This window comes from Montipora foliosa, chromosome 12, assembly GCF_036669935.1.
Source record: "Montipora foliosa isolate CH-2021 chromosome 12, ASM3666993v2, whole genome shotgun sequence".
NCBI lineage: Eukaryota > Metazoa > Cnidaria > Anthozoa > Scleractinia > Acroporidae > Montipora > Montipora foliosa.
This window is the reverse complement of record NC_090880.1, coordinates 37,085,023-37,095,022: the sequence shown is the minus strand read 5'-3', so window position 1 is coordinate 37,095,022 and position 10,000 is coordinate 37,085,023. Positions and strand designations below refer to the sequence as shown.

General features: G+C 40.6%; 1 protein-coding gene across 2 annotated transcripts in view; it reads right to left on the bottom strand.

Moving 5' to 3' along the window:
* LOC137979254 (mucin-like protein) overlaps positions 1-10,000 on the bottom strand; it is a 46,450-nt gene that overhangs the window by 16,393 nt on the left and 20,057 nt on the right. For both annotated transcript variants that reach the window (XM_068826472.1, XM_068826471.1), the window contains 7 exons: positions 9,933-10,000; positions 9,411-9,632; positions 7,584-7,916; positions 5,348-5,602; positions 3,409-3,605; positions 1,453-1,789; positions 553-678 (listed from right to left, as the gene is read on the bottom strand). The exon at positions 9,933-10,000 is cut by the window's right edge and continues 471 nt beyond it. In XM_068826472.1, the coding sequence (XP_068682573.1) occupies positions 553-678; positions 1,453-1,789; positions 3,409-3,605; positions 5,348-5,602; positions 7,584-7,916; positions 9,411-9,632; positions 9,933-10,000 (1,538 nt within the window). The remainder of the gene's footprint in view (positions 1-552; positions 679-1,452; positions 1,790-3,408; positions 3,606-5,347; positions 5,603-7,583; positions 7,917-9,410; positions 9,633-9,932) is intronic.

Genomic DNA, 10,000 nt, shown 5'->3' with positions numbered 1-10,000 from the left:
GTTTATATGCAGTAAGTACCTTCCTTTCTTGGTTTAGTTAGATTCAGTATTTAAATGCTAGCCACTTTGACGACGTTGTATTTTACACACAGCACGCTGTCAAATGTGTTGTGCATTTCACGACAATGAAATGCATGTTTAAGACAAACGTCAAGAAATGTACCCTAGACCTTCTATTGAACAAAAAGGAAGCGAAACATCATTTTTCATGAAGTGTGTCTTATTTTGCTGCAATCCTTGACTGACGCAGATGTTCAAGAGTGGCCGGTTTGAAAGCGCGTAAACAAACAAAATTACTAAATGAGTTACGCATGGCGCGGGAAAATTGCGGCAGCACGTGGAACACAACTATCATAATTGTACCCGTCTAGGATAGGAGGGGAATGTATACAAGAACCGGCAAATTATAAAACAGATTGCTCAGTCTCAAGCACAAGCAATATACACAATCACATGAGAAGATGAGAAGACTGACCAGTAGCTCCTTTCGTTAGGAAGAAAAAAAGCAAATTATCTACAACTAGACAATTTGGCCTTGTGAAACCGTCTTACCATCACAGCTTCGTTCAACGCTGTTTAACGTAAAACCAGGGTTACAGCTGCATACAAAAGACCCTGGAGTGTTTGTACATTTCTGGGAGCAATTACTCAAAGAAATGGTTTCACATTCGTCGATATCTAAAAAAAGAGAGAAAACTTACCAAGTTAACTTTTGAAACATACATCAGACCCTTTGTCGGCCTTACTCGGCCAAGCTGCTAAGGGTTGACATGCCAACAAAATAGAGCAGTTTTCAAACGAACGTCCAAAAGAATTTGGCAAAAGCTCTTGTATGAAGTTGCATGAAGAAAAACCTACTGTAACTTGCGTTTTCCTTTGCTTCAGGCCACTTGCAGGCGTCTGCTTTGCGTTAAAGTTATCTCATTTAATTGCCACGTCTTTTAATTAATTAATTAATTAATTAATTAACCTTAGCCAAGATCTTTAGCGCTGGGGCAATTATAGGCCATTTCCGAGGTTCATGTCTGCATCCTCTTCAAAGCGAGTGTAAGTGCGAAAGGTTTTGTGATGTTAATTAGTTCTACTTTACATATGAATGAAAACGAATTTTCTTAAGAAAAACTTCGCACTTAGACTCGCTTTGAAGAAGAGGCAGGCATGAACTCGGAAATGGCCTAGAGTAACACTGTAAATAGAAATCAACTCAAATTAACTCAAATCCAATCAAATTCTGGTTTTTAAGGAGAAGGAAAAACCGAAGTACCGGGGGGGGGGGGGGGGGAAGGAGGCAAAACCTCTTGCAGCAGAGTAGAGAACCAACAAACTCAACCTACTTATGACATCGAGTGTGGGTAACGAATCCGATCCATATAGGAGGGAGGCGAGTGCTATAACCTCTGCGCCAACACTGCTTTCCATTGACCAAAGTATTTAGTTGGTGTTACGACTTACCAACACAATCGATGCCATTGCCAGAATACCCGACGGGACATGGCCCACAAGTAAACCCTGTGATATTTGCCGGGGCTGGTTGGTCTTCGCATGTCACTCCCGTGAAACACGGATCGCCGTTTAAGTCGCATGCGTTGAGATCGCTCTCACAGAAGCGTCCAGTGTAGCCAGTAGAACAGGAGCAACCCTGGTAAATGAAATTGCTGTCATTGTTGAGCTTGTCTCCCACCTTTGGCTCCACGCACTGGCCACCATTTTGACATGCGCACAATTTGATACACGGAATGTAGCTGGCAGAGGCATCGAGGTCATCTGTTGCTACGAAGGTAAATTTGACCTAAAGGGTAAAAACAATTTTGTCAATGATCCCGATTTTTCAAGTCATACAAATTTCAGATAAGATTGATGAATATTTGTATAGAATATTGCTCTGAATTATCGTACAAATTGGAATTCAGCAACAGTGCAAGTCATGTTCTGAATATTCTCAAAACTGGAACAGCCTCGATTCGAGTTCAGTTTGAGAAGTAATTGTAACTATTGCAAAAATCTCGATTTTGATTGGTTCTGTGCGAGCCCATTTGTCGCGTAATTGGCGCACGATCAGTCCAATTACTATTACTTACAAAAGTCACAAGTTATTGTTATTTCCGAATTGTAAGAGAAGATCGTGTAATTTTTTCGGGGTTGATAATACACTCAACAAAATTTGTTCGATCGACTTTCGAGATGCTTTGCATTCAGGTCATAAAACCATGAACAAAATGATGCAGGCCTGATTACTGTTATTTGCGTTTTGTTTAGGATTTTGCCCGTCGATTTCATTAAAATACGGCAAAACTACTATAAGCCATTTTTGTTTCGACTTCGCGGCAATACGTTGTATGAGCGTGGCAGCCATAGTAACTATATAAGGACTCTTGTACAATCAGAATCGAGGTATTGGTCGTTGTTAAACAAGTTTTCGTCTGTTTCAGGTTGTATTTCTCTCTGATGAAGATAGCAAAGACCGCTAATCTTCATCAGACAATAAGGTCGACTGGTTACATGCCACCTAGGCTGCAAAATGCTCCACTGTGATTGGTCAGTTTTTCAGCTGCTGTGATTGGTGTTATTTGATCCTCGCTGTTTCAATGCAATCGCAGTTGATCAGCCCTTAGGTAGCTTGAGTGATCTGTACGTAGTGGTATATAGTGGTATACAGCGCAATCAAACTGTGAATGAGTGCGCAAGGGTAATATGCGAATTTCGTTTCGACTGCTTGAATTCCATTGATTTCGAGCGAGACCTTTTTTTTACATCAATAAATGCAAAAAAATGTAAATGACACCTTTTATTTCCGTTAAAATTTTACTTATCCGTCAAATACTCCACCTCGATATTTTCAATATTCTCTGAAGAATCTATTTTGCTGCGTTGGTGAACTAATAGATACGTACGTAGATTTCTAGAAACGAGTTGATAAAAGAAAGTATAAGGAAAATCAAACACGTTCCTCTGCGATCTTTGATTTTCGTCAGAACGCAAATTTCAGCCTGACGCCTCCCTTCAGAGCCGAGTTACCTTTTATCGACTCGTTTGGTGAAATTAAAAATTAAATCAAATTATAAATGTTCAAAAAAGCCAACTGAAAGGAGAAATCATGCAGTTGCTTTTTTTACGAAGCGAGGTAGAATTGAATTCGAAACCATGTTAGACAGATCCACTGAGTTCTGAGACTGAGGGCGCTTTCCTTTTTTTTGTCAAAAGTGGCCTGCCAGATCTGTCAGTTTGCAAAGAAAATGCAAATATTTGAAGGAATACTTGCACGATAATCCCTCGCATTCTTCTGGAGGAGTATTTGACATCCTCGAAGTGTGTTGATTTAAAGGCGTTGTAGAGTTTGTCCATGGTTTGTCCTTTTAAATGCCCGGTCTTGCCTGTAAATTTAGAAAAATAAAGATAAACGAGGCTCACCCTATCAATCGATGTGACATTCCATGTAAAGTTGAGTTGATTCCCCGTGGAAGTGAAGGTGGCGCCGATTGGTATATCGAGCACGCTGAAGGTTATGGCGGAATCGTTGTCAAAAGCTGTCACAGTTAGGAAAAAGACTTCTCCGAGCGTTACATCAATACAACTAGGAACGTCAATGAACTTTGGAGGAAAGTTATCTGAAACAGAATTATAATATGGATAAAGGGACTTAGTCTTCTAGGAAACTGTGGTACTTGCAGCGTTTGAAAGCTGCAAGCGGCCAGGGCGATTTGAGGCGGCTGTATTCGCAGGTTACGGTAACACAGAATGATTTGATATAGTAAATTGACCAACGTAGAGAAATTCGAAAGCTGATGTTTTGAGTGTCAGCCCTTCGTCACTGAGAACGAACTGACCGTGACGAATTGACAACTGACGATTCGCCCTGACGTAGGGCTAACGCCCGAAGCGTCAGCTTTCGAATTTCTTTACGGTGGTCAATTTACCATATCAACTCATTTGATAAACACATTTCTTGCGAAGAATCAAACCGTTTTGGTAATGGTAATGGTGATGAATTTATATAGCGCATTTTCTATTGAAATATTCAAAGGCACTTTACAAGCAAGTGATCTATGGGTGAGATCGGACATCAGCATATACAGGCGCCGTTGGCAGCCTCTATCAGTCCATTAGCGATCTCACCCAGCACGTGAATGAATGAAATGAGGCCTGACCACAACACCGGGAGCTCCATGCCCTACCTACGTCCCACAGGGTTGTGTGAACATTGAAGGGTTGTGAGACGGGGCCTACGATTTATAGTCCTTACCCGATATGACTAGAAAGTCTAACCATTTGCGGATGTAATTACAAAGGCAGCGCTTTCTCCTCAGTTGTTTTAAATCTTCGAGTGTTGGTCGAACTCACGACCTCCCGCATGGCAGGCCGATGTGCATGCTCAACCAACTGAGCCACCGGTGCGCGGTACAACATATCAAATGCTTATGATCTACAGAGTGTTTTCGCTCATGTGACCTTTAACCATATTTGCATACTACACAAAAGGAAGAATTCTCATAAAAATAGAGCAAAAAAAAAAATCAGTTTTAGATTATTTCACAAATTGCTTTTGTGAAACGAGCTTTGAACGTTTCTTTTTAGTTTCGTTAACTACGGTCCAACAATGGACTCAAGCTCTTTTTAACATACCATCTATTAAGTCAAAAAAGACACTGGGTGATCGCTCCTTTAAAATGGCAGTTCCAGCAGTATGGAACAAATTACCGAACAATATACGTAACGAAACTAATTTTAGCAAATTTTAATCTTCGCTTAAGACTTGTTTTTTCAAAGTAACTTATAATTAGGATCTTTTTAATTAGATACTTTAGTCTTAATGTTATAATACATACATATACTATTTCTACCTTTTACGCGCGCCTTTGTAATCAATGTCTATTTCAGTTACACCATTTTTCCAAAGTTAATTATTTTTATCGCGCATTTGATTATATTCATATAGATATTTGTGCGCTGAAAATTTTAAAATTATCATTATTATATTATTATATTAACTTGGCCCTAATTTTATCTTACCACCTCGATCTCATTTATATGATTCTATGGTTTATCTTGAAGAAGCAAAAACTGGAATCAGTTTTCTTTGTTCTACGACTGAGAGAGTGTTGGGTGAGCTCTATGACATTGTGGTGGCGTTAACCATCTAACGTAAATTATTTTGAACAAGCCTGCTTTTTGAGACGATGATTTGGTGATTTCGCCACCAAAAAACTTGTTACGAAGCTGTGTTAATGGTTACGGTTAATAAAGGAATTCTCACTGGCCACTTGACTGATTGGGATACTTTCTGGTAGTGAAGTGACTGATACCCAAGCCTGGCCTCTAAATTCAATGCGGCAATCTATAGAGGTCTTACTCAGTCGTTTGTTTTCCTCTTCCACCATGACGTTCACCTCTTGGCTGTTGAGCCCAATGGTTACATCATTGGTCGACGCCGCGTCGAACAAACACACCACGTCTCCTCCACACTGTGCTTCAGCAGCCGCCTGAGTTTCGTTATCTGCCCATACGATTTCATCTACAAACATGGGTTCGAAACTTGCATTCACGAAAGTCGAAACGTTTTCATTTGGCCCATAAGTGAACAAAGATTCTTGATCGGTAATTTGCCCTGAGAAAAAGTAAAAACAACAAAAATGTGTCCGCCTTTTCTAAAGTTACTGGGTCATATCAAAAAGGCTGCGGGGATTCAGGACTTTGCCCGAGGAAGAACATAGAGCAGTTTTCAACTGATTTACGAAGTTTTCAAACCAATTACTATAGATAATCGAGTGAGCCAAGCAGAGCAAAGCAAATGCAGGCCGCCAGCAGTAACCGCTTATAATCGCGAGTGAGCAAGTTTGGGATGAAATGGAGCGAGATTTTTAGCCAAGAGCATTACAAAACAAAGAAGCCGTTAAGTAATGATCCGTGTAAGGTGGATAGCAATTTCCTTTGTTATGCGGCAACGGGGCTTTCCCCACATAGGAATGTTATCATATATACACAGAGAATGCATAAACCTACAGGAAAGCCGTTAACGCAATAAAATTCATTTACAGCCCACTTTGAAAGGGTGTTTTTTTGTGTTAAAAGATTTTGACCAATCACAAGAGTTGAAAACAAAAGCCAAGAAACGTTTACAATTTTACATGTTCCCCACATATGATTTCTGTGGAATTCATTTAAACTGAGACCAGATGAAAGATGGAAGATGGTTGGAAAGTAAGGATGAATATAATACTGGTTTTGTTAACTTTTGCTGTTTAAGCCAATCAGAAGTAAGCACAGACAATAGAAAAGTTATCACCTTTTTGCATACCAGTTGAATTCCAACATGTTCGTTGCCGTTGTTGCTATCGTTCTTATCTGGACCGTTTCTTAATTTCTTTCGAAAACAAAACCTCCCTTTGCTACTCATAATAATGATGATGAAGACGACAATAACGATAATGAAGTTGTGAACTTGGAGCTGGTTACAGTGACTGGGCTTTAACAACGATAATTTTGTCAATGGAGTCAGTGGTAACGGCTTATGCTCACTTAAGGATTTGGATTTATTGCGTGCATTTCAGGACACAGCCGATGTTAACTTGAGGAGGAAAGTTAAGAGAGCTTCGGAAAATTTGTTGGGAAAGTCGACGTTATATGTGGGTTAAGCTTGTTCGTTCCCCTGGGAACTCCGGTTCCATCCCCTTTTAATTTAACAAAACAACATTTGATTCCATATGATTTGATTTGAATTGTGGTCTCCTAAATCATCAGGGCGCTTATGCACCAGTCAATGTAAACCCCCGCACTCCCCCCCCCCCCCCGGCCGAGACATAGTGGGGCATTTGACAAGCGCTCACTTCTAAAGTTGCAAAATGCCCCGCACCCCAAGGTCAGGTTTTTCCTCTAATTGAAGCTAAAGACCCCGCTCACATTCCCTCGCTCGGTGGAAAATACCCCGGTCCACTCCCCCGCTGGTCTTAGATGACGTGCAAAAGAGGTGAAAGTCCCAGATACCTGCGGCCCTTTCGCTCGTCAAATAACGGAAAATTCCCCGAAAATGCCCCGCTATGTCCCAGCCGGGGGGGGGGGGGGGTGCGGGGGTTTACATTGACTGTTGCATTACGTTCACGTTATAAGGGACTTTACGATCTACGACGGCGGGGACGAAAACGTTGTCTCAACTTTGCACCCAGTGTAGAATATCTTTCGCAAATATTCCATCTCGGTTACGTCCTGCGATTTGGCCGAAGTATCCTGAGAAAAATTAGTACGTGCGGTTTCGGAGTAAAAATAGAGAATGACAGATTTGCATTTGTGCGCTCGCGTTGTCGCCAAAAGCTCAAATTTGGAGATTTCACGTCGTTGTTGTGCAGAGCACCGCACGAAAATGTGTTAAAACGCGTGCCGCACGTGCACCACGATTATTCAGTTTTCCTCTTTTAACTAACGATATTCTTGTTTTGTGGTGTTCTCGTTGACTACCGCGTCGTAAATCTTAAAGTCCCTGCACGCTTGATCAGACGTCTTCATCATCATCATTATCATCATTATTATTAATACGTTACATCCTGAAGGTTCATTGACTAAAAATTAATAAATCCACCAATTAAATAACTCACATTTCAATCCAAAGTCGAAGTGAATTTGTCTCGACGAAATGCTTGGTGAAAGAACTGTTCCATTAGGTAGTGTAAAATCATCACTCAGATCTCTGTTATATGTGCCAAAGAGACCCTTTGTCTTGTTGAAGTAATCTTGGCTTAAGGATACCACAAAGTGTATCATTCCCTTAGACTCACAGAATTCCACTCCTGTACCAGTTTTAAACACCACTTGTACACAGTAGGCCGATTTCTTGCTGGCACGTAAGTTCTCTCCAATAATTCTGCTAACATTGTCAAGGGTGTTCAAGTCATTGTACAGAGAACCATTGACATACATCTCCAGACCACCTAGGAGAAAATGTCAGAAAAAAGTATCCTCGTGTTATTTTATTCAGTAATTTTACAAAGGATATTGCCATAAAACACACCCATTTTGTATTGGCATTACTTACGATTTTCCAAAGTGATATCAAAATAAGCGAAGATGGGAAGTAGGTAATAAGGTCATGAAATGGAGCAAAAATATTACGGCGCAAAATTAACGTAAATCTATCCTTCAAGTGCGCAACACGGAACAGCTTTGATTGTGAAATACACGAAAGACATGCATTCCGAACAGCGGTAGCAAAGACTATAAGAGGCAATGATAATTGCAGTTGAGATAAACAAAAGTAGTTGAAAACGAAAAGTATTCCAGGAGGCCTAGATTTTGAAAGGCTCTTTGATTTTCAGCTGTTATCATCATTCTCGCAAAGAGACAACAGCTTTCTTAAAAACGAAGACGCACTATAAAAGAGGTCGTTTCAGACCTCTGTTTTTTCTTTGTTCGAAATCATTCAAGCACGACTGATAAAGAATACAAGACGGCGATCAACAAACAGATACACCGAGACGGAAGCCTCAAAAGCAAGAGAGGATAAGGTAAAAGAACGGATCCCAATGCCCCATCGTAGTTTTTTAAAATTTAGTTTTAGTTTCGAAAAAGTTATTTTAAGTTCTCGTTCCCAATTCCGCGCGTATTTCAAATATTTAAAATTTCATTACGTCATTACAACTGGCCAATCAGGTGCCTCTCTAAAAAATAGCTACGTAGCTAAAATTGGATTTTAAAAAACTATCATTGGAAGAGGTCCATGTGTAGATGGTTTTCACCTGACGTCACAGCAGCCATGTTGGTGCATAGAATAATAGAGAAAAAAGTCTTCTGGGAATTTGACTCTATGATAATGCAAAACATGAGCCATAATTTGCCATTGTTTTGTGCACCAACATAGCCGTCTCATAACGTGACTGAAAACCAGCCATAAGGGAATCCGTTTCTTACCTCACCTCCTCTTGTCAAAAGATATTACCAGGGCGGGAATAGTGAAATTAAAAAAAGAACAACAGATAACGTCTTATCCCTTATTTCACTTATTACGGGAACATTGTCATTAGGGGCTTTTTTCATTGAACAAATTATCGCATGTGGAGGTCTGTCAGGAACCCATGACCCGGAGCCTACAGCTCCCATACTGGGCCTACGTAACGGCATTTTTACAGACCGATCTATGTTTAGACTATCTTTTCCGGAAAAAAACAAAGGCAGTTCCGGTTCGGTGACCCTATGACGTCAGCTTAATTTCTTGTAATTGGTCATCGGGCTCCTGTGGGAGTCTCATTAGCGGGAAATCCAATCTAAAAATAAATTGGTCTGTGAAAACGCCGTGACACGAACACAGTAGAGTTGTAGGCTCCGGGTCATGGGTTCCTGGGTCTGTATAGATCCACTGCTGATTGACAAATCGTACGCATGCGCCTAAGGTGCCACACCCTTTCTAGTGTTAATGGCTTAATCCTAACCTTCGCTATTTAACTTGACTTCGACTTTACTGGTGTCCACTTCCTTAGCTGCCCCGGCAGAGAATATCGTCGCTGTATCCAGTCCTCCCGGAGCTAATTGAGTTCGTGCTTGCAACACAAATGTTCCGTTATCAGCAGTGATGATAGTGTACTCTCCAACACCATTAAACGTGTAATTTCCGCCGTCCAAAGTTTTAAAATGAGGGTCGCCATGGGACAGAACTAAAAAAAAACACGAAAATGAGCAGTGATGAATGAACGGTGAACGAATATATAATTTTTAGCCAGTATTTTGAAAAGCTCTGCCTTTCTTCATCAGGTTTTTTTGCCTATTTTCTGATTAGCCTCTTCACCGACCAGGATCCATTGATTTTGTTTTATTACGCTGGTCCAGCCTTGAATTCGAGTAGTTATGTAACACTCAATCCGAGCATCCGCCGATCACGTTTCAAAACCCATTCTTCCTTCCGTACGTAGATACTCTATGTAATTATACAAAAAAAAAAGCGTCAAACAACTTACTTCTGTTGATCACAAATTCGTTGTATCGAGCGCAGTCATTTGGTAGCCTCACTCTCCTGAATTTGTCA